At 53.3% G+C, this 23917-nt stretch overlaps 2 protein-coding genes across 10 annotated transcripts in view; both read right to left on the bottom strand.

The window, feature by feature from the left end:
• Positions 1-189: 189 nt before the first annotated feature.
• GP1BB (glycoprotein Ib platelet subunit beta) lies at positions 190-4817 on the bottom strand. Of its 2 annotated transcripts, XM_068911598.1 has the most exons (3): positions 3241-4817; positions 2123-2445; positions 190-1409 (listed from the first exon to the last, which is right to left on the bottom strand). In XM_068911598.1, the coding sequence occupies exon 3, from the start codon at positions 1235-1237 to the stop codon at positions 626-628; it is 612 nt and encodes a 203-aa protein (XP_068767699.1). In that variant the 5' UTR covers positions 1238-1409; positions 2123-2445; positions 3241-4817; the 3' UTR covers positions 190-625. The 2 variants fall into 2 exon arrangements, with proteins under 2 accessions (XP_068767699.1, XP_009665035.1); XM_009666740.2 differs by having other exon boundaries at positions 2123-4817.
• Positions 4818-4944: 127 nt separating this feature from the next.
• The window catches only part of SEPTIN5 (septin 5), a 49902-nt gene continuing 30929 nt past the window's right edge, over positions 4945-23917 (bottom strand). For 5 of the 8 annotated variants that reach the window (XM_068911594.1, XM_068911593.1, XM_009666743.2 and 2 more), the window contains 10 exons: positions 17472-17568; positions 16467-16553; positions 15752-15875; positions 15447-15581; positions 14630-14747; positions 14245-14346; positions 13384-13480; positions 11441-11576; positions 9415-9517; positions 4945-8779 (listed from right to left, as the gene is read on the bottom strand). In XM_068911594.1, coding sequence (XP_068767695.1) covers positions 8723-8779; positions 9415-9517; positions 11441-11576; positions 13384-13480; positions 14245-14346; positions 14630-14747; positions 15447-15581; positions 15752-15875; positions 16467-16553; positions 17472-17481 — 969 coding nt within the window. In that variant the 5' untranslated portion in view covers positions 17482-17568 and the 3' untranslated portion in view covers positions 4945-8722. Of the gene's footprint in view, positions 8780-9414; positions 9518-11440; positions 11577-13383; positions 13481-14244; positions 14347-14629; positions 14748-15446; positions 15582-15751; positions 15876-16466; positions 16554-17471; positions 17569-23270; positions 23712-23917 lie in introns of those variants that run through there. The other 3 variants (XM_009666742.2, XM_009666741.2, XM_068911597.1) reach the window with 3 other exon arrangements.

Genomic DNA, 23917 nt, shown 5'->3' with positions numbered 1-23917 from the left:
GACGCACGAAACCATTTACGTTGCAGAGAGGAACCAGAGGAAACCCCGCGTTCGGAGGGGCCCATGGCGAGCCCGGGGGCTGCCGAGGTTTGAGCCCACTGTCCGCGGCTGGTACCGTCTCCCTGCCCGCGGCGGTCGGTCTCCTGGGCGGGCGAGACACGTTGTTTAGACTGGAGGGAAAAAAAAATTATGTTATCATTCACCATTATTTTATTTCGATTTTGCTTTGTTCCAAAAATAGTCGAGGGACATAGTAACTAGCGGGAACTAGCGGGAGGCACGTCACTGGTTTCTGCCGTCTGAGGCTGCAGCTGAGGTCGGCTGCCCACTGTGCCGGGCACTGCACAAATGGGGTTGGAGAGAGCCCCTGGTCTAGGCGACTCTTGGCTCCAGAGCGAATTTAAAGCATTAAAAAACACAGGATTGGCTCTTTGGGAATACAGCAAGTGTCTGATCGGTTCCAAGTCCTGCTCTGGACTGCAGTCACGACCAGATGCTGCACTGAATGGTCCCCTCCAGGCATCACAAACCATATGGCTTGGGCACAACAATATCCAAAGGGTGGGAGTGGGGGGTCCTTGCTCCTGCACACACCAGAAGCACAGGACTGAAAGCTCTTGTGATGTTAATCACTGTCGTAGGGGCTTCTTGAAGATGCCCAGGTATCTACACGCTGGTGTAGATCCTGGGTGGTGCTCCGGGCTTCAGCAGTCATTCTCCGAAATCTCTGCAGGTAGATAATGATGAAGATGACCAAGATAGCCTGGAGTAAAAGGAGGATGAACAGACAGAGCTGAGAGAGGAGAGCCAGGCTGCAGTACCAGTACTGGCATGTGGAGATGATCTCATCTTCTGTCAGATAGGCGATGATCCGGTCCTGCAGGTGAGCTGGGGAGGTACATTTCACATCCCTGTAAAAGGTCCGGTTCTGCTGCCACTGGAGCCAGGAGCGCAAGTAGAGGATGTCACAGTTGCATTCCCAAGGGTTTCCTTGCAGGTGGACTTCCTGGAGACTCTTCAGGTTGTCAAAGAGCCCTTTGGGAATAGAGGTGAGCCTGTTGTAACCAAGACGGATAACTTCAACCGATGGGCGGAAGGCAGCTGGCAGCTTTGTTATGGTTAGGTCCTTCGATGCGCAGTCGATAATGTTCGTGGCACACTTGCATGGCACAGGGCATGTTGGTATCACATGCGGGAGAAAGCCAAAGAGGGACAATAAGAGAATCCCACTGTACATCTTCACCCGTGGACACTCACACAGTGGGACTGGGTGAGATAGAGACCCAGGAAGAAGACACCACCTGCTCTCAGGATTAGCCAGCAAAGCCCTAGGCTTTTGTGGGTTTGTTCTGAGGATGTACTTTTAAAGTTGGGTGAACTTGGTGTCCTCGGCAGGAGAGGTGAGAGCTCTGAAAAGAACAGAGTTAAAAGAGATTTTTTGCAAACTCTTGGTCTCTTGTTACAGGAGAGGGAATGTTCCTGTTCTTCTAGCCATGGTTTTGGTGGGGGCATATGGAACAGACAGCTGCTGGGAAGCTTGGCTGCCCCCATCAAATTAATTTTCACTAGTCCTCCAAAGTGTACAAGAGCTGCAAGTGTTTTCGGGATTGCATTACTGACTAGGGTGACCAAGAAAATTCATGTCAGAGAGCCAAAAATTAGTGTACGAAACTGCTTCTGCCTTATCGTAGCACTACACTACTCAGTAAGCAAAGCTTTGTTCACAGAAACTGCAAGAGGAGGTTCAAACATGAATTTACTGTTACCACAAGTGGAAAATAGTCTCTGCAGTTTTGAATAGAAGTGACAAACAGTCCTTGGCTAGCAGAGATGGTGATGAGCACCGAAGGCGGAAGAGGGTAGTCAGTGGAGTTTTCCACTCAAGACATCGCTCCAGCAGGTGAATAATCTCTTTCTGGAGCTGCGACCATGCCAGGAGACATGGGTCAATGGGCTGTCTTTGTAGTGCAGTCTCATATGCCATTGCTGAACAAAAGAGCTGCTATAACTTCTTTAGGAGCATACAACTATGCGTACCTGGTACAAGACAGTGGTTTTCTATGCAATCCCTCAACCAAATGGGGAAAAAAAGAAAGAACAGAAAGTATTTCTGCTGACTTACCAGGGTAGATGAATCCTTGTTTTCTTGTTGGCTTCACAATGCAAGAGGAAGGTCCTAAGGCAGTCCAGCCAGTGTAGGAGTGTGTGCAGCTGCATAGCTGAGCTCCCAGATCCCCCGATCCCCTTGCAGCTGGCTTGGCAAGATAAGGGTCAGGCTCATCCTGGGGACACCTCCCACATGAGGCCTTCCTGCAAGCTTGCTGCACGTCACCAGAAGTGGAGGCTTCATCAACTAACTCTTCCACAAAATGGGAGCTTGCAAGAATACGCTTGCTGGAAGAGATGCTAACGGTATCGATGACTGCGATTCTTGCTCCACGTGCTCTGGGTAACAAGCGGACCAGCACTGCAGTGAATTCAAGGATGCTGTTGCTGATGGCAGCAACATATACAGCCTGACTGTTTCCATATCATTCTTCTATAGACAAAATATACATGTATGCAGGGTAAAGAGACTGTGTCTTTCACCAGGGTAAGTGAAGGAGAGGGGCTTCCTTCACAGTATTTTCTCAGGTTTGAGCCTTTGGTTCTTGGTAGTATAAAAGTAATAAAGTACAGCTGTTAGCCTGTGCCTGATTAACAGCTGACTAACACACGTATATAGACCCTCTGAGTAATCTTCTTCTTACTCCAGGTACCCTGCTTTATCCTCCAGCCCTTTGGAACAAGACAGTTAAATTTCTTACGCTGAGCCCCTAAGGGCTCACAATAAGCACCTGGTATGCGCTAAATCAGCCTAAGCCACGTAGGGCAACAACAAAGCACGCAAAGAATCTGCTCAGAAATCACAGTCCAGGCTGCTCCCAATTCTTTCTGTTTGACCTCTCTCTTGCCTTTCCTGTGCAGTTTGGTCAGTGGAGTGCATTTCCCTTCCCTTCATACTGGAGAAAATCTGGGCATTGCAACAAGGGAGCTGCAGGCTGGCTCCAGCAGCATTCCTGTAGAGAGCCATGGAGTTTAGGACCCCTGTATAGCTCAATGCCAGCTGCAATGTGATTAACAGCTCTGGGTAGCGCCTCATAATAATTTCCATAAGCCTAAATATGTCCCTTTTATACAAATTTTGCAAAGATTCTAAAATAGTTTCTATATGCAGTAAGTCCAAGAAACACACCTTACCTGCAGCCTTTTATCCCTGAATAGCACTGGGACAAGAAGTGAAGGAGACAGGGAGGGAAGATTCAGTTTGCAAAAGTACCTCATTTTTTCTTTTCCAGAATCACTTCCTCTGCATGACAGCCCTAATCTCTGCCATTTTTTCTGGCTTTCTCTTTTAAAGATAAAGATTCACTGTGTGCGAGCAGCACCAGGGAACGCATCTGGTACACAGAACCAAGCAGGCTGGACCAGGAGATAAAGGAGGACACCACTTCCAATAAGAACATCGCTGAGTGTCAACTGCAAAGTAATAACTTAAAATGTGCTTTAATCTGGTAGTGGTTTGTAATACACTTACTGAGCACCGTGGCCTTTAGTTTCCCATCTCATCAAGACTATTTTTGACAGCATGGTGAGCCTAACAGCCCGCTGTATGCTGACCCTGGGGTTTCCCTTAAAGCGGTGACATGAACCTACTACACCTAAATAGCAGTGGAAGATCTGCAGACTCCGCTGGTGTCAGTAATTAAGCCCAGGAGAAAGCTGCTCTCATGGTTGTTACAGGGACAAAATATAACTTGTGGCATTCCACAGGTTACACCAAAATAAACTAGGCTGAATCCACAGGAAGGACAACAGACTGATTCAGCCGGATGGTGCTGGGAAAGATAGTGCTCCTAGGGACAGCTCTTTTAATAGCCAAGTGAGTTAGCAGCTCTGTACGAGTGCAGCTTGCAGCTACCAAGAAAAATTGGCCACATCCTTTATTCAGAAGTTGCAACGCACAAGTACTTGAGCAGTAAAGTCCAAGGTTAAAAACATACTCAAGTTGCATAGAGAGAATCTCATCTTCTCAAGGCCATCACATCTTCATACACATTTTTTCTGCCTTGGGCCTCGCTCTAGGCACCAGCTATGCTCCTTCTTAGGAAGAGGCCTTTAGAATTACCGTGAAATGGTTGCCCTACTAGGCCCAACTCTCCATTACCTTGCACTGTGTGTATTCACATTCAGCATAACATAGGGGACCCTGGTCAGAACTGAAATGATGAATGCCCGGAATGTTTTGATGTTAAGAGAATTTAGGGCTGTAACCAACAGCAGAATTTGGTCCTAACCAAGGAGAAAATCTCTTTCTGATGCTCAAAATAAAATAAGCACGTCTTAGTTTTCTAGTAGGTTGGAGCAGATCATTCCAGTTGTTTTTTTATGGCAGGCAGACTGGGTGGGAAATGGATCTTGGGCCAACAAACTAATCCAGCTTTTCCCGCAGTTCCTGCTTTCCATTTAGGAGTATCTTGACTACAAAAGGGACAAGGTTGCTCACCAATGGCCATGTCTCCTGCATCTGGGTGCCACTTTTATTCACAGCCCAGTGTTCAGGCCAGGTGCGGCATGGACTAAATCTACTAAACCCTGTCAGACCCATCCTGGCTCTGCATCCTTCCTCATACAGCACAGATACAGCAATACTGCTTTGGTTACTTACAGAGTGGATTTCTTGGGACTGGATCCTGCCCATTGCTGATTAGTTACCTCTCCTAGGTCAAGCTTAAAGATGGAAGAATTTTAGGATCATCTTGTCTAGCCTTTGACATAAACACAGGCCAGAAATCCCATGCACTGGTTAAAAGGATAAAGAGAGCCAGTTTTCTTCTCTCCTGCCCGATAACGTATCACCAATGGCACTCAATGGGACTGAAAAGTCAAGCAGAAAGAGGCTGGTTGTTTTGAATGTATTTATTTCACTGATCAATTCAGGTAGTAAACATTATTAATAATAATAACAATAATCATTTAATAAAATGGATATGTTTTAAAAGGTTTCATTTTTCTTTGTTCACAATGACAAAATGTTCAAACAGAAATTTACAAAAAAATATATATATTATAACAACCCAACAGATGGACAGGAAACAGAGCCTAGGAATGAAGCAGAGGGATGAGGAAGTCAATGAGGAAGTCATATGGCAGGAGCAAGCCAGCATTACAGCAGAGCTGGGTTTGTGAGGAGGGAGCAGGGAACGCCATCGCACAGCACGAAGAATGGGACCCCCTCCTCTGGGGGGAGGCATGCGGGGAGGCAGCAAGAAGAACTGCACGGGCAGGACTGGCACAGGAGCGGCACTCAACGAGTTCATGCCATAGCTCCCTCCCCAGTCAGGCACAAGGTCCGAGACGTTGTACCGACAGCCCCCAGCTATAGCCTCGAGAGCTCTGCCCCGAGGAGTGGGACGCAGCCCCTGCAGTGACTCGCTGAGCCGGGCAAAGCTTGGCAGAGGCGTGGGAATGTGCCTGTGGGTGCAGGGTTTGCATATGAGATTGTGGAGGGTTGCGTGAGGGGAGGTGTTAAACTACCTTCCTATCCACACTCTTCTGCTTCTCTGGCTGCCAGAGCCATGTGGCCAAGCTACATTCGTTCAGGAGTCCCTTCTCTGCTTATAGCGTAGCTCAGTTCAACAGTTCAAAGCATTCCTCCTTTAATAAATGGATGTCACCTTCCAAGCCAAAGGCTGGATCTCCAGTGCCCCTGCAGAAGTCAGCCTCTGACCCCTTCCCGGCAGCCCCCCAGCTCTGATGCTCTGGGAAAGGAACCTCCTATGCAGGGACAGCAGTGCCACTCCCCTTGACAGAAGCTGTCTCTCTAATGCCTCGCTGGTATGCATTTTTATCCAAGTGCAACTCAAAACTGTCTTTGCCAGCTGATAGTTGAAGACTTCTGCTCTCTGCAGAGAATGCAGCTGCAACTACTGACTCGATTTAGGAGCCATATGCACTGAACTGATGGAGACTTCCTCACCCAGGGGAAGAGAAGCAGCTAAATACTCAGCAGTCTTGCCTGACCCCAGCTCCTTGCATTCTCCCCAGCACCCTAATACAGTACTTCAGCACACAGCCCAGGATAAAGGCTGTATTCTCTCCTATGTAAATGCTAAAGAATAAAGGTTTCCATCTTTAGACCTGAATCTATGCAAAAGAGGAACATCTCTACCTGGACAGGGCTCATTTGCAACAGAACCTCCTCCTCACAGACAAGACTAACGTAAGAAAAGAGAGGGGACAGATACCACAAGGTGTTTCCAGTTACGCTAGCATGAATAAAACTGAGAACTTAGCGGTCCTCCTGCCCTGGGACAGCAGCAAACCTCCTCCAGAAAGCCTGGAGGAAGCTCTCACCTCTGGCTACTCTGTTCCTCAAGTATGTAGACTGCAGAAAGAAAGGTTGCATTTCCTCCTGAAGCATCTGGCCTTACTGAAGACAGGCTGAACCCTTCCACTCCCCTGGGCTGGCTCCGCCACTGTCACTTATATGCCTGATACAGGGGAGAAGGAAAGAAAAAATATTGGCTAGGCAGGAGAGTTCCCTCCTGTCCCGCTGAGCTTGTTCCCAAAGCCCCTGCCCCACTTCTCACCTCTCTGAGGGTCGCTTAGAAGAGGCTTGCCTTGGACACTGCTCTTGTCTAGCTTTCACATTTCTGCAGAGGGGCTTCCACCCTCACTTTGTCCTTCAGTGTTGCATCAGGGTCTCTCTGCTGCCCCTACAACCCACGTTCTGGCCTGGCAAAGGCTCTGTACAGTGAATAACTGGAACCAGCCAACCTACTCACCTCCTGAACAAGCTCTGATCAGGACATTTAAAGCCTCATGGAGAGAAATCAGTGTGGTACCCAACCCAGACAAATGCAGCATCTAACAAAAGAACTGAGCACCTGGCTATTCCCAGCCAGAGAGATCTACTGTGGAGAGCCAGAGATGGAGGAGCTGAAACAACGGGCAGATGTGCGGACAGAGGAATGGGGCCAGGAGCCAGAGGAGCAGAAAGTCCTCGTCCAGGGTGGTGCTCTCTGGAGTTGGAGGGAAGGGCCAAGCATCTCTCCCTCCAACAGCCCTGGACTCCCTGTGAGCATGGCAGTGTTTCTAGCGAGTCTTGCGCTGTCAGACACATTACGCTCCTGGGCTATCCTCTGGCTGGACTAGAAGTTAAAAATACTGCAGGAAGCAAGAGTGGGAGAGAAGCTGCTGCCCAAAGAATGCTCTTATCTCTGCCCAGCAGATCCACCAGCCTTCCCAGCACTGAGACAGGAAGAGCTGGGGACCAGCGAAGGGGGAGAAGGGCTCAGTCCCAGGGGAAAGGGCAGGGGAGGAAGTGCCAAGTCTGCTGGGCTGTGCTCAGCCCTGCACAGAGACATTCCTGCACCTGCCATGGTGACCCACAACAGCTCCCCACAGCCCATCTGCCACCTCTTGCCCCCCAAGACAGCCTGCCGGGACAGGCGGCTCTCTGATCTCTGGCACAAATGCCCAAAACTGCCCCTTGCCCCAGGAAAACTGCAGAGCCAGCAATACAGTTTTGGAATTACAAGCCTGGGGACAGAGTACAGCTCTGAATTTGGGGTTGGCTTTCAGCTCTAGCGTTTCTGTTCTTCCAGAGCAGGAACAGCTAAACACTCTGGCTGCCATGGTACTTTTCCAGGCAAACAGTGGAGAAAAGTGCAGCTGGAAGACCAGAGCCATGAGATACCCTCAAGAGCCACTGCAGGGCCCTGGGCTTCCTGCAACAGTGCTTCTGCCAACCCCTCCGACCTGCTGTGGGAAGACCATGGCTGGTAGTCTGGGAAGGGGCTGACTCCCATCATCAGACATCTTCCTTGCAGGCAATCCCTCAGCAACTCATCCTCTCTGCCAGAAAGACCTCGCTGAGGGCAGTGGAAGTGCTTTCTTCTAACTGACCTTAAGATACTCTTGTCCCCTGCCACTCAGTGCAAAGATCCTGGAGTTTGTTGATAGGAAAAACAAAACCAACCAACTAACCAACCAAAAAAAAAAAAAAAAAGCCAGGCAGGGAACCAGGCACCTATCAGGACCCCTCAGCAGGTCAATGCACAGAGACACCCCCAGCCCCTGCTCTCTGGGCCAGAGCTGGCCCCAGGCTGAGAAGGCTGGGCAGCGCAGGTCCAACTCACAGGAGGGAAGAGCTGCCTTTAGGATGCCTGTGCTGGCCCAGGGTGAGGGGAGGGAGAGGGGGGCAGAGCACCTCAGTTGGGAGTAAACATTTACGTGCATGGACACAGATAACCTTCAAGTTCGTACACCAGAGAAACCAGGACTTTAAATACCAGAGCATTCCCAAACAAGAAATTAGTACATGGGAAAGGGAAATCTTTTTCTTTTCTTTCTTTTCTTTTTTAGGATGCCTTAGATACTTCCCAGGCTATTTTCTTTTCAAAAAAAGAAAAAAGAAAAAAAGAGAAAAAGAAAAGAAAGGAAAGAGTAATAATTAAAAAAAAAGAAATACACATCAGTAAACTGTTAAGTGAACAGCCTCCTCCACAATCTGGCTGACTGCAAAGCCAGCATTGCTGCTAATAAATTAGAGGGTGCGAGTGTAGCTCTTGCCCACAAGTCTCTACACAACAGGGAACTTCTTTTTAAAGGTCCACAGCTCAAGCCAGGCTTCAGACGGTCACCAGGAGATTCCCTTTGCCCGCTGAACACCTGCCTTTCACTGATCCTGCATCTGCTGCTGCATCTTCTGCAGCATTTCTTGCATCCGCCGCAACTGCATGAGACAGAGAAGAGATAGTCAAAGGAGGGATCTGCTGGGGCAAGCTGCCAGAGATCTCCAGAAGGGGCAGGGATCTTGTGGAAAGGGTTTCTGGCTCCCCTCCTGCCCACGGAAGTGTCCATCCTTCCCCTACCACTGCTCCAAGTGATCCAGAGCAGGCAGGTGAGAAGCTGCTGTTAGGTCTGGCAGGACAGTGGGCAGAAAGCAGCGAGTCCTCGCTCGGCTGGGTAAAGCCGCAGGAGCCAACTGCCAGGCTATCCCTCACTACGCTGACAGCTGGGCACTTCCAACCACAGTGGCTGGCCAGGACAGAAGATGCTGGGCCTAGACAGAGATGCTTGCCCTGGACAGTACTGATTTGATACTTTAAGGGGTGCTGGAGTGACTGTGCAGTCCTTTAGGGGAGACAAAGGGATCTCTCAGAGAGGCTACAGTGCCCAGGGTGGAACATCATCTAAGTCCCCCTGGCAGAGGACACAGTGTTCACATCCCATCCTCTATACCAGCAGCCCGTGACGATGGGAGGCAGGGCTAGAAAGCTCCAGGATAGCCTCCGTGGGGTGATCCTGGCGTAATTCCTCAGATTCCAGCTCTAACACCAAGGAGGTCCAGGCAGAAATGGGTCTCACCTCCTCATCCTTCATTTTGATCAGCTTCTCTGTCTCAGTGTCAGGTGTTGGGAGAGGCAGGATAGGAATCGGGCTTTCTATCCTGTTGTCCTGAGTAAGCTTGCTAGAGAGATGGAGAGAGGAGAGAAACGCAGTCAGCTGTGGTTCAGGCTGGCTAGCTGTGGAGTTGACATCGAGGCAGCCAGTCGCAGACCTGCCAGCAATGTGGCAACACATAGTGGCCAGGCAGAGGGGCACTGGGGCAATCTAGCACAGCGGTGCGGGATGCACTTGGATGCAGACCAAGACCACAATTGATAAAAGTTTTCAAAACAGAAGACTGTGGGCAGCCAGCATTGATAAAACCCTAAAGCAGGCTTACAGACCACTGAGAGCAAACACAGACAGAAAAGGGCTGGTATTTCTGACCACCTCATGTGAAAATACTGGCAAGCTTACTAGAGACAACTAAAGCTGATTGCTCTGGTCTCCTTTTGCCCACCTTTGTGAATGCACGTGCCTTCTAGTGTGCATCGCTACACAAATACACAGCATCATCACAAACTATCAGCATCTCTAAGGCACCACATGCTCACCATGGCCCTTTTTTCAGAAAGATAAAACCAGGGAAGCAGTTTAACCACTGCAAGTCTGACAGCAAAGCCTGGTCCCTACATTCAAGAGGCAGGAGATACGAGACGACAGGCATGGCATAGCACAACGTTTCCCCAAGGGCTGGGGTGGGCAGGAGACAGAGGAAGGAGATTACTTCTTCCTCAAAGGTGCACAAGCTCTCTGCAGGCCAGATGGGCAGAGAGGCGTGAGCTGGATTTGGGAATTTAAGGTGCCACTTGCAGGCTTTCACCACTTGGAGTCACCATTGGCTCATTCCTGAGGCAATTCCAGCCCTGGAGCTTGGGATCTCCTCCCAACATAGTCCCTCTAGAGATGGACTTTTATCCCAGCGCTAGAAATGGCTACACTCCGGTTCTCTGAAACTTCACTGGCGGGGAACTAGCCACAGCATGAGAAATGGTAGCAAACTTCTAAGCATTTCTTTAGCTGAGCAATTGCTTCTCTGTTGTTCTCTTCTTTTAATAGACACGTATCCTATCTAAATAGTGACTCATAGATCTCTAGCATTTCACATAGCTATCCTGGGACTCAGCATTCTCACTGCTGAAAAAGACAGGCTCGTCTGTTTTGCAGAAGTATTGAGATATGCTGTGGGCAAACTAAGCGTGCCAGCCTGCACATTTACACACACTCAACTCTTCCTCAGTGAAGTGCTGCCTTTTCTGCTCTGCAACGTGGCAGCACAGTTACCCAGCCAGTTCAGGCAGGAAGTGAAGGGGACGGTTTACAACAGAGGAGCCAAGATCTACTTATTTAAGTCTGTCACTAATGTTTCCATTGCAGAAGGGAGAAGGAAAAAAGGAGGCGGCTTTCAAGGAAAAGCCTGCAAATGTTCTCTCCTATTTTCTGATCATAATCACAGAGAGTCAAGCACAACAGAAAGACAAACCAGAGAAATCTTTGGAGGTGTGTTAAATCTCAGTAACTGTTAATTGCTTGGGCTCTGTTGTCTGAGCAACCGCAGCATCCCAAGGGCGATGCTGTCATTTAGGTAGAGCTGTAGCTGGTGAGGGGACATGGCAGAACACCTTCCTCTTTTGGCAATGCACACAGCTATCACCCACCAGAGAGATGGTTTATTTCCTGTTTCATTAAATTAGTTTCCTAGCACCCAGTGCTAGGAAAAACCCCTCAGATAGACCTTTTATCTCCAGGCCTACTTCCTATTTCCTGTGTGTGGGATCCTCAGAAAGGAAAACAGATTCTCAGAAGCACCCCTGCAGTGGGCTCAGGCTGCACAGACGAGCTTAGAGTTGCTATTTTATTTGCCAGTGCCATTCCCCAGGGTGCAGCCCAGCAGGTTCCCAGCAGACCCGCAGCCTCCTAACTGATGAGCTGTTCTGAGAGCAGCGCCATCTCCACCGAGAGCGAGACACCCCTGCCATCCCTGGGCAAAGCAGCGGGGACCTACCTAGTCATCTGCTGGATGCACTGAGCTCGGTAGTTCTCATAGTGGACATCGCAAGTGACGTCCTTCAGGTCATGCATGTGTGTTCGAATCAGCATGTTCCGCAGCTTCACAAAGTCGCAGTGTGCCTGGTTTTCCACTGCAGAAGCAACAACAGGAGAGCACTTGGATTTCCTACCTCACCAGCCCTGTCCAGGGAGCCCGGAGCCCCTGATCACCTCCCAGCACTCAGCCCTGGGCTGAAACTCCTTCCAGGGCCCCTTCCCCACCCTCCACCCACACACTCCTTCCCAGTGCCCAGGGCTCTCCCTCCTGGCCCCAGCACAGGCCTTGCTGATGCTCCACAAGAGGCTGCACTTCTCAACCTTGAGGCAGGCTGCTGAGGTCACTGTGTTCCCAGGACTTTTTCTGGGTAAGAGGATTAATTAAGCACATATAGAAGAGCCCTGAGTGAGGACGCTGCTCCCAGGTACGCAGGACGTAACTGTTATAACCACAGTGACTGCAGCAAGCACTGGAGACAAACTGCTCATCTCCTCAGAATTTAGGACGGATCAAAAGGTCCCTGGGGGGAAGATCGTTTTTCCCGTGGACTTGCAACAGCCCCACAGGAGCAAAGCCACAAGCAGGCAACGGTCTGGAGAGCTGGAACAGCCACCGTTACCCCCGGGAGCCAGGCCCTAGACAGCGCGGTGGGACTTTCCAGGAAAGTGTTGTGCTCAGTAGCTACGTGCTCGCCATGGTGATGGGGAGCTCTCTACCGAGACGGTCAGCCCCGCAGGAGGCCTGGGCGCCAATCCTGCCTGCCTCCTTCCTTCAGCGCTCCATTTACCTCTGCAGGGCTGGGGAAAGCAGTTTGTGTCAGGCTCACAGCCTCTCAAAGCTGAGCTCGCTGCCAACACCAGCGCCCCGACAGGCGCTGCCCTCTCCGGGGCCAGCCAGGGAGCAGAGCCAGCAGCTGGGCAGCCCAAGCAGCCAGCACCAGCCCACGAGTGCACATACAGGCTTTTGTGACCTTAAAGCAATGCACGAGCAGGCCAACACAGGTGGGAGTCAGCAACAGCAGCAAAAGCCATTTCAGGGTCATTCTGCCCATGGGCTTTAAGAAATTTCTCCCTTTAGACAGGCAAAAAGCTAGAGACAAACACACCGTGCATGAGCACAGCCTCCAGCCCTGCCCCTAGGACTCACTGCTGCTTGGAGGGACCTTCATAGCCTCAGCGCTGGTAGCAGCTCCAGCCCCACGGCGGTAGCACCAGAGTCAGGCTGTAGCAAACACAGCTTAACGCAGAGCTCAAAGCTGATGTCCTAAAACCACAAGCTCAAACCCCTCTATCACCCTCCTCCCTGAACGTACGTTGCAACCACACACCATCTTCTGAGCCACTGCCGCACTTCCTGGCTGGGCAGTGGGGACAGGACCTGCCAGGACAAAGTGTGATCTCTGCGCCAACCTCCCAGCATCCATCCTCTTCCCCGAACTGTGCTCTGTGTGGCCAAGCCCAGCACACACGACAGCAGCGGCAGAGAAGGGAATGTGGGAGGGTTTACGGCTGAGGGCAACGGCTTCTGCCCAGAAACTAAACTGGCAATGCCCAGCCGCTCCCCTTAACCAGAGGCCACGTCCTAACGCATCAAAGCCCAGGGCTTCCTCCGTTCACCCTGGAGCCACTCTTCTTCACTCTGTCATGGCCTCAGAGGCAGGGCAATTGCTACCTGCTGTTGCCAGAAGACAGTAACTGGCCTCCCAAGCAGGTATCCATCTACACCCTGCCACACGCTTAGGAGCTGCAGAGCACAGGGCTTTGCTGGGCCAGGTGGCAGAGATGGCCCGGCCTGGAGCAGGGCTGCACAGCCATGGCTGTGCAGCGCTGAGTTCTTCCCTGCAGCCCCCGTTGTATATGTCCGCCTCCCGCTCGCAGTCTGCTCCCAGGTACCGTGCTTACCTTCCACAATGCCCCAGGGGTACAGCCGTCCACGGACTCTCTGGCCTTTCGCCTCCACCACCGTGTTACTGCCGATGACGGCAAAGGGAGCGCTCTCCTGGAACAAGAGGCATCGCTGAGCCCAGCTCAGCCTGGTGCTGCCTGCGGGATCCCCCCTCCGCAGGCTGAGCTCAGGCAGAGCAGAACGGGAGGAAGAAGGCACTGGTGGGAAAGGCACAGGGCCACCCAAGCGTGCCCCAGCCCAGGACACCACAACATTGACACAGAGAAAAGCCTACAGGCACTGGGATCTGCAGGCAGCCTGATTCCCAGCCTGACCTTCTCAGCTGTCCTGAGGGAAGCTATCTCTCTGCAGGTCTCTCTATCTCTCTTTTTTTTGAGAGGAAACTCTACAGAGAAGGCAGTGCAGAGGCTGGAGACCAAACAAGTGGGACAATACAGAGCTTGTCCAGTCAGGCAGGCGCAGGCCACGCACCTCTGCTCAGAAGAGAGTCAAAGCCCATCTCCAGCAGGAGAGACAAGGTCATACTGCATGCTGCTTGCAAGCAAGGCTGGCTCTGCTTGCAAAGGGTCTGGCCTGAGCTGCTGGTACCTCCAGCCAAGGAAACACTGACACTGCCTGATGGGACACCAAAAGTCCCATGTCTTTATATGACACCTGATTGTACATCACCAGCATGGACATCAGCCCCCTTCTCCTAGGCTGTCTACCACAAGAGCCAATGTAGACTGTTCCCCGGGTATCAGCCCCACAGGCCTTTGGCAAACATAGGGCACACACAGGGCAGCTCTCGCTCCAGCCAGGCCAGATGACGTACCCACAAGCCACACCTCCAGTAGGCTGCTGAGCTGATTCCTTACCTTCAGCTCTCTGTCTTGCTGTTTGAATTCCTCATCTTCATCAGAGTCACACTCCGGAAACTGGTACACTTTAATGCCAAATTTGTCAATCTCTTCCCGGATCTGTGTCCATGCAAGGCAACAACAACAAGATGCAGCACTGAACAACATAGAAATGCTGAGTTCATTCCCTGTTTGTGCTACCATGGGTTTGCCATAACCTACAGATGGGGAAGTGATTTGATGCTACCTACAGAGCTGGCCTCTCTCCAAACATCGCTTCCTTTTTCACAGGTATCTCAGAGCACCATTAAAATGAGATTTGCAGGTACTACACTGCTTCCCTCCCTGCTCTGCATGTCTCTGCTGCATCACGGCAATCCCACATAGAGAAAGAGCATCTCACCCTTTCTTTTAGTTTCCGGATCTCAGAGGGAATCAGGCAGTCAGCTTTGGCAATCAGGGGCACAATGTTGACCTTCTCATGCAGAGCCTTCATGAACTCGACATCCACAGGCCTCAGACTGCAGCAGGGATGAGGAGGGACAGGGGTTAGCAGGGACACATTGGGCAGCTCTCCCTCCAGCCTTCCCTACTTCACCCGCGGGCCCAGCGAGAACGCAGGCTGCAGACAACGCCATCACAAGAGCCTGGGAGAGCCCCCAGCTAGGGCCGTATCTTCAAGAAAGCTGTCTCAGATTTTAGCTGCTGAAATGCCTCACACAGACACCAGCTGGGTACACACTCCCCTGCAAGCCAAATATTGCAGCTGCAGCCGGGGGCTCCGTTCAGCCGTCCTGTGCTGCAGGCAGCCAGCGCGGCCAGCTCCCCTGGCACCCTGAGGCCAGGCCCCTGGGGCTGCTCCAGGCTACACTGGGACACAAACCAGCAAGGCCTGGCAGAGACTGAAGGCAGCTTAAAACTCCCTTCCCTACCCACAAGTCAGGCTTAAGTAGATAGGGGGATATAAGTCTGTGTGGCTTTTTTTCCTCTTGATTTCCAAAACAGGCTGCAGACCTGAGGGAGATCAGTTCTCCCTGATCACAAGGGCAGCATCTGTCATGTCTGCGAGGGGGAGGGAAGTTGTGTGATGCTCAGCTGATGACAGCAGCCAGCCGGCCCTTCACCTGTGCCAATATACAAGCCACTACAGGGCAATCTTGAGGCATGAGCCCTTCCCCCAGGACAGAGTCATGCCCCAGCCCTGGAGTAGGGGCTCTCACCCGTGCCCGAAGGGTGAGATGAAGTAGAGGCAGCAATGCACTCGGTTGTCCTGGATGTTCTTCCGGTTCAGGCCGCTCTCATCACGGAAATACTGTTCAAACTGTTGGTCGATGTAGTCAGTGATGGGCTTCCAGCTGGAGAGGGTAATTCAGATCAAAACCAGAGCATATGTTTAAAAGAACTCTGTCTCCAAGGAACTATGAGACAGCAGTATCCCCTTCCCACTGCCAGACTCCCTCCCGGTGAAGCACCCACAGAAAACAGACACGGCCAAGGACAAAGACGAAGACAGTGGCCTGCTCACCACTCGGTGTTGTTAACAGCATCTCCAAAGCCTGGTGTGTCCACTATAGTTAGCTTCAGCTTAACCCCCTTCTCCTCAATGTCCACTGTGTGCTTGACAATCTCCACCGTCTGGTTGATTCTCTCTTTGAACGGGAATACATGAATTAAAGCCAGGCATTAATGTCGGGAATCCCAGCCTGAACCCATGACAAGGCTGGCTCCCTCATTATCACTGAGTGCAGGAGAGTAACATGAGTTTCAAAAAACTCTGACCCATCCTCTAAGGAGCCTCAAGCAGCTGTAAGGGAGGCCAGCAGCAAGTAGACAGACCTCTGAGAAGAACACACAAACCTCCAAAATACACTTAGCCCAGCTGTTCCGGAGACTGAACATTTCTCTCAGTCACTTGGGAAAGGGAATCCCTACATCACCCTTGCACCCAAGAACAAAAGACAAATCTCAGCATCTCAACCCAAAGTGCTAGTGCTGCTCTGCAGTCCCGTCTTCCCTTCATAAGACAGAAGGGTCCCAATAGTTTAGGGTGCTGAACCCCTCTTGTTCAAATACTAGAGCTTCTGCGGCCAGCAAAGGAGATCAGAGCAGCAAATAACAGGGCTGGGACCCAGCCAAGCCCGCAGCTGCTGCTGAAGCAAGGAGCCAAAGTGCTGGTCATGAGGACAGCCTAGAGCTGTAGCTACAAGAACCTGTTTGCCTCACTTTTGTCCCCAACTTACCCTCTGCATTGAGGAGCTTTCTGTCTTTGTAGAGATCTGTCAGGAACAGGCTATTCACGAGGGTGGATTTGCCCAGACCGGACTCTCCTAATTGACAGAGCACAAAGGGGAGGAGGGAAGAGAAGCAACATGACCCACTAATTGATTTACAAGAGAAACTCTGGGCAAGCCTTTGAATCCTGAGCCAGAGTGAGAGAGACAGCTGTCAGGAGCTGTTCGTGGTGTTACATTTTTCCAGCAGTGGGAGGACTTTTGCTGCAAGATATCTCAATCCTTGTACAAATGCGATCTCCCAGCTTCTCCACCTCCCCTCTCCCTTTCCTTTATCGCAGTCCCTGGCTGACCCTGTGTCCACCACCCAGACCAGCCATTCTGCTGGAGGAGTAGCTACACTCGATGCTTGAGAGGGCTATGGATGGGCAGGGAGGGCCCACTCCTCTGAGGTAAGTGTGTGACTGTGACACAAGCTGGGGACTAAAGTAAGGTCTGAGCAGAGAGAGAACAGAGCAGGGAAAGGAGCTGGATGTGAGGAGAGCTGGTCTCCTCTATGCACCCACTGTCCAGCCCAGCCATCTCCACCCATGGTTGTGGAGTCTTTAGGGTGTTTGGGGACATACAACAGTTAAGATGAGGGCAAACTGAGGGGCCAGGGTTAAACGCAGAGGGTGAAATCCCAGGTGCATGGAATCGCAGCCAGAAGACAGCAATGTCCCAGGCACTACAGTTTCTCTCTTAGAATTGGCAGCCTCATACCCAGGCAAGGGCTCAGATACTCCCAGGCTGGGATACCTCCAGGGCCAGGCATCAGCTTAGAGCTCGCTTAGCTACTACCTCCTCCTCCAGCCATCTCTCTGGCTTCAGTGGGCTCTTAAGAAATCAGGTGTTTTGCTACTGGAGCACTACTGGTGGCTGGGTTGGGTTTTGGAAAACCAACAGCATCCTCCCAACTCAGGCCCAACAGCTACTGTGGCAACCGCACTTACAGGAACAGCCGGGCAGTCTCACCTGCGACCATCAGGGTGAAGTCAAAACCCTTCTTCACAGATTTCCGGTGGACCTGGTTAGGAAGAGTGGCAAAGCCCACATACTGCTTCTCATGGTCCTGCAGGGCAAAGGTGGACAGCAGCAGGTTAGGGTGTGTCACCAGTCCTGCTCCAGCTTCCCACAGTGACAGGGAGTTGGGGGGAATCAAGGACCCAAACCCCTGAAGCAGAGCCAAAGGGCCAAGCAGTGGGGCAGGCCAGGGCATGTATATCCTCTAGGCTCAGGGTGCCCTTACTGCAGGTGCCTGGTGGGCACAGATGTGGGCACCTCCCCACAAACGCAGCCCTTGGCTATTTTTGCCAGCGGACAGGGCAATTCACTTTGGCGGCCTCCCAACCCAAAGAGTACAAGGGAATGCACATCTCCCAGTACCCAGCGGAGAGCAGACGTGGGCCAGCAGCTGACACACAACTTTCCTAACTCTTTGCTTCTCCTGCAAAGCCACAGACTCACTTCAGAGTGGAGTCACCAAATACCACCTATCCCCAGGTCTCAGAGCCATTTCTACATCTCCTTGTAGGGGAGGGGTGCGCGTTACATGACGGAGAGCTCTGCATAATTAGCTTCCCAGGGCTTGCGAGCTGTGTCGAGAGGAAGGAACGATGGCTTGGCTTCTGCTCGATCTGACGAGGGATCATTTCTTGCTGTGTCACAGCCACTCCTGGCTGAGTAAGAGGAAATCCTGAATAATCTGTACTATTATTTCAGAAGAGACAGAAGTCCAAGGAGCACTGGAAGTGGGGAGGCGCGAAAGTACCCAGGACATTGGTGAGGTGATTTTGGTGTGGGTTTTTTGATTAGGAGGATGGCTCATGGAGCAGAACTTCTCCTCTAATGCTCACCACCAGTCTGTCCATGTATCTGCTCCCAAACAGAGATCTCCCCATGCAGAAATACCACTTCCAGCACTGCGTGGGCTTTGCACACATTACCCTAGCTACATGCACAACACAGCTGATCCAAGCTGCCTACGTTACAAGCAGAGCAGTGCACAGGGAGCCAGAAAGTGGCTACAAATCCCAGAGCACTACCTACCACCTCACCACTCACCCAGAGAGAGCTCCCTTTAGAGAGTGCTCTCTTAGCCTGTCAACCCACAGTCACCCCACAACTGTGGCATGTGCTCTGCACCAGTGCACTAACTGCGCACATGGATGGACAGGCACGCCAGTGGGTTTCACACGGCACGGCACACATCCTGCAGCCAGGAGCAGACACATTGCCTGCACTGAACACAGCCAGCTGCGGCCTGAGGCGCGCACCGCGCAGAGCACATGCTGAGAGGCAAGCACAGCTCAAGCCTAGGACTCAAGCACGGAGACAAACAGCTCAGAAGCAGCAGTCACCCAAGCCTGGGGATGTTAGTTGGAGCCTTCCCACCCCCACTCTCAGGGCTAATGTTGGCTTTAAGAGGTAACAGTTTTCCTGGGCTCTAGGGAAGAGCGAGTTTGCAGACCTGCTCCAGCTATTGCCTTCTGGCTCGGCTCCGTGCACAGTCCTGTGCTCACAGCTCGGGGGCCAGAGGAATGCCTGACCACGCAGCCCAGCTCCTCCATCTGGGCAGCCTCCATGAAAGCACCCTTAGAGTTTCACAGCCCGTCCTCCCCGTGATGGCACTCTCCCCTCCCCAGGCTGCCGAAGAGGCAGTGGCTGAGGACCCTGTCAAATGCCGCCCTTCTTGAATACTTTCCAAGTTAGACCCAAGAGGGAGCAGCCATTCACAAATGTCTGAGCTAGAGACATCATAGACTCCACATTTCAAAATCACTTACAATAAACATACTCCTGGGATTCACACCACAGACAAATCCATGAAGCCAAGAGTTCCTCAAAACCATCCCCAGCTCCCAGCCCAGCCATGAATGCTTTCAAGCAGATAGGCTGCCCCGTGGCTCTCTAGCACAGGCTCTCCACGCACAGCAGAGAAGACATCCGTCCCCCAACAGTAAGTTTAACCAGCTTCATTCCTGGGCCACTCAGTAATGGAAATGCAGCTGGCTAACTGGTGTGTCTGGCTTCACCAAAGCCCAGTCTCACCTACTTTCCGTATCACAAGTGGGCAAGTGCAACCCCACAGCAGGCTCTCCACAGCTCCTAGCCTGCATGCCCACATGTGTGGGCATCCTCAGCTGAGCACCCTGCAAAGCAGCAGCGGGATGGGTGCCAGGCAGGACACGAGCCCTCGTCTCCCAACTGGTGGCCACTCGCAGAGCTGCCTGCGCACACAGAGCAGACATGACCGACAAGCATTGGGGGCCAGCGACTCTGTTCTTTAGCACCGTCACTGGCTTCTAGACGTTTAGGCTTGGTCTGGGTCTCTGAACTGGTCACTTTAGCCCCGAGAGACAGAGCGACCATGGGCTCTGGTGCCCCTCACCTCAGCCCCTTGCTAACATGGCTGAGCAATGCTGCTTTACCACGCTGTGGCTCAGAGAGGCAGGAGGGGGCAGAGCAAAGGAAATCAGAGAGAAGTGAAGAGGAGCAGAGTGCCCAAACCATTCCCTTTCACCAATGGCTCCGACAGCAGAGCTAAAAGGCTCTGGCGTCCCAAAGCAGAGGTGCAGCCAGCAGCAGCGACCCCATAATGAAAAGCGACAGCAGCTCCAGGTTAGCTGCCCCGATGGGTGCCAGAGGACGGCAGAACGGAGGCTTCGTAACCGCGAGGAGATTTTACACATTTCTCCCTGCACTCGGCTCCCCTGGATTGCGAAGCGGTACCTCCCCGGGGACAACCCTCAACTGCCTCCCAAAAGGCTCAACAAAGGGTAAATGTGAGGTGTGCAAAGGTGTGCAAAGCAGGGTGAGAAATGTGGTAACAAGAAGATCCAGACAAGAAGATAAAAAGGACCCCTTCCGTTCTGGGTCGACTCGGTACCAGGGCTGCTTTCTAGCTGCTCTGCTTGCTAGCGAAACACAACCCTGAATAAAACCAAAGCCTGCACGTAACCAACCCACGGCCCATAGCAGTGCTGTCCGGTGACCGCCACAAACGTGCAACATCCTTCCTCATTTGCTTCTGATACTGCAAAGCTTTGGATCCGGACCAGGAAAGAGATCTGCACTCATCTTTACCAAGTTTTGGAAAAACAATGGTTGCCTGATCTCTCCAGTGACTTTGCATGTGAAACAGCATTAATAATGCACTAATAAACCACAGCTGAGGCCTGTTCGGGGTGTTTTTCTGTTTTCTTCTCATTTGTTTGTTTTTTAAACTAGATGACTAAAAGATGACTAAAAGCTGACAATGGAGATACCAGGGAGCTGATCTCTGGTGTAACTCGGCTTACGTGAGTCAAGTATAACTGGCCAAACCTGATCCCTTGTTTCTATTCAGGCCAGTCAAGAAAGTTCAGATTTACTGCAACTCTGGTTGCTTCCCCATAGCTCGGTGAGATCAGGACATGTCACTTCATATGTGTAAATCCTGGCCGGTGCAGGTTGCTGCCCTTGATCCGTAGCTGGCAGTTGCTTCCCCTGCGCTAAGGCAGGGAGGGCTGAGCGCAGGGCCAAGGGCAGAGCTCCCGCTCCGCAGCGCGAGGCAGCCAGGGCCGCAAGGGCAAGAGCCCCATCGCCAGCCCTGCCTCTGCGGCCCGGCCTCGGCGCTCGCTGCACCCCCCGGGAGCCGGCGTCCGTGCGGCTGGGGAGGGGGAAGGCCAGAGAAGCGGGGGAAATAGTGCAGAGGGATCCGATCCCCTCCTTTCGACAGCCCTTCTCTTGAGATCAGCAGCATGGTCCTTTCACTGCTCGGATGCGCACACAGGTTTTATGTTCCCGTAGCTGGGCTGCTCGACTCAGTGCTCAAAGGGAGACAGCTCGGCCTGGCAAGGACAGGCCTGAGTTGGCTATTACCAAGTGTGGGATAGGGCCCGGACCCTGCTTTCACCAGGAACAGCCCAAATCCACCACTCCTCATCTCAGCATTGAGGCACCCAGCCTGCGCTCCCATCCTGGCTGCGTCGGGGCAGGGCGACAGGCCCGCTCGCCCTGGCTGCGGCCACCGTCTCCGCTAGCGTGGGGATGTCAGTGGAGCCTCTAAGGAGCCCAAGGAACCTCCCGAGCCTGGTGTCTGCCTCGCTCGAAGCTCTGTGTCGTTCACCACCTTCCTCAGGACGTGCGTGGAGGGGTGGGAGGCTTGGCGGAGGAGGGCAGGTGCCTCTCTGACTCGTGAAAAGAAAGCTAACCTCCTAAATATGCAGGTGACAGACTTGGACCAGACTTGGGCTGCTGGAGGCATCGCAGCCCCCCCCGCTCCTGACCCTCGCGAGCCAGCTCCTGTCAAGCTGCCACGGCCGGGACAGCCGGCGGCTGAACGCGCCGCCCTCGCCAGCGCCAGCTGTCAGCAAGGGGCCCGGCCAGCCCGGGCCGGGTGCGCTCGGCCGCTCTCCCCGCCGCCGCCTCTGCGCTGCCTTTGTGTGCTCTGCTGGAGCCCGCTCGCCCGCCCGGGGCCGTGACCGCGCGCCCCAGCAGCGCCACCAAGGCAGGCCGCCGACCTCTGAGGCCCTGCTATCAACCGACGCTCCTCAAGCCAAGCAAAACACCTGCTCTGCTCTCCCGCGGCACACGCTCCCCGGCGGGCGCAGCCCCACGCCGGGCCCTCCCGTCCTCCGCAGCCGGGGAGGCAGCCGAGGCCCCCGGCAGCAGGCAACGCTCTCCCTAGCGGCTCGCGCCAAGGACCAAAGCACTGACGGGTTCAGGCCCCGTTCCTAACCGGGGTATGGACACGGGGAGCCGCGCTGCACGGAGGAGAAGCCCTCGCAGGTACAGCGGCGCGTTCTCGGGCTGCGTGCAGCTCCGCAGCGGAGCGCAAGGCAGGCAGCGCGGCCTCCATCGCTCCTGCTTTCCCGACTCCCTCCTCACCGCCCTTCCTCCGCGTGCCGTTCAAACTGATCCAGGCCTGGTGCCGTTTCACCGTTTATCCTGGGCATAAATGGGACCTTGCTGAGTGTATTCAAATAGGCAAAAATTAAACACCACGGGGCCACAGAAAATTCAAAGAATGGCCCCTATACCAGGTTGGGAGCAAACTGCAAAAATGACAGAGCTTTTGCTGGGATGCTGGTGCCCTGACCCACACCTAGGGCCCCAAATCGGTTTCCCATGCCTGCTCCCCTTTCTCTGAGCCTACAAACAGCACGATGTCCCCACGCCTGTCAGCTGCAGCCATTTGGTGGGTTGCAGCATCCTCTAATTGCTCAGGGCCCTCTAATTGCTGCAGACTCCAGAGCAACCGGCCAGCTCCCTCCCAGGCCGCCCTTCCTCCCGGCCAGGCAAGGCAAGGCCGCCACATCCGCATCTGCACACACCAGCACAGCCCATCCCCAGGGCAGAGGCAGACCCTTTGCTTGCTTTCATTTCCAGAAAGCTGCATCAATTCACGACACAAACAGCCCCTGGGGCATCTCCCCGCGTCCAGCTGCCCCCTCGGGCCCCGGGGCAGAGCACAGGAGCATCAGCAAAACCACTCAGCCCTCAGCATTTGCTGCAGCAGAAAGAAAACCGGCTAGGAAAACAAAAATTTAACATGCTAATACAAACCAGACTGCATTTGGGTGCACACACAGCACTAGCTTGTGCCTTGAACACCCCCCCCCCCACAAGCACGCACGTTCAGACCAGGCAATCACCGCATGAAATAACCGCACAAAAACATGTCACGCATCCCCCAGCTGTCCGATCCGCCCCACCCCGCGCCCGCGGGGCTGCTGCCCTCCCCGCATTGCCCCTTCGGCCCCTTTCTCTCCCCTGCCGTCTCCCCCTTACCAGCTTCCTTCCGCTCCTCTGCTCCTCAGAGGTCTCATCCTGTGCTGCACGCCTCTGCTCGGGCACCATTCTCCCCCCTCCTGTCCCTGCTGCTCCCTGGCTCACACCGTGCTATAAATACACCCTGTACCTTCAGCCTGGCGGGGTGGCTGCGCTGTGCCTGCGTCCGGGGAGAAAGCAGCTTCTCCACTAACCGCTCCTGAATAATGATCGAATCCATAACCGCGGCCGGCGGGACCGACAGCCGCCGCGGGCCAAGAAAAAAAAAACCCAGCCCATGTGTTCCCTCCCAGCCTTCGCTAAATCCATGCGGCTGCCCCCCCGCCTACGCATGCACACACACGCAGGGCTGCGCGGCCCGGCCAGGCGAGGAGCAGAGGCGAGGAGCAGAGGCGAGCGGGCTCCCACGGCAGCTGCCCGGGTTTTCCTGCCTCCGCCTGTGCTGCGGGTGGAGCCTGCCAGCAAGGACAGCACAAAAGCCACCGCGGCCACCGCCGCAGCCAGAGCCAGCGGCTCCCTCCCCGCCAGGGTCCTGCGCAGAAGTTTTGTGCCTACGGGATGTGGTCCGACTCCTTTTGGGCCTATTTGGCTGGAGGATTTCTCAGCCAGCCTGACTAATGCAGCCAAGACAAAGGTTGGCTGCAAGG

This window comes from Struthio camelus, chromosome 17 (assembly GCF_040807025.1).
Source record: "Struthio camelus isolate bStrCam1 chromosome 17, bStrCam1.hap1, whole genome shotgun sequence".
NCBI classification, from domain to species: domain Eukaryota; kingdom Metazoa; phylum Chordata; class Aves; order Struthioniformes; family Struthionidae; genus Struthio; species Struthio camelus.
Note: the sequence above shows the minus strand (reverse complement) of the source record. Positions and strands in the feature narration are given on the sequence as shown.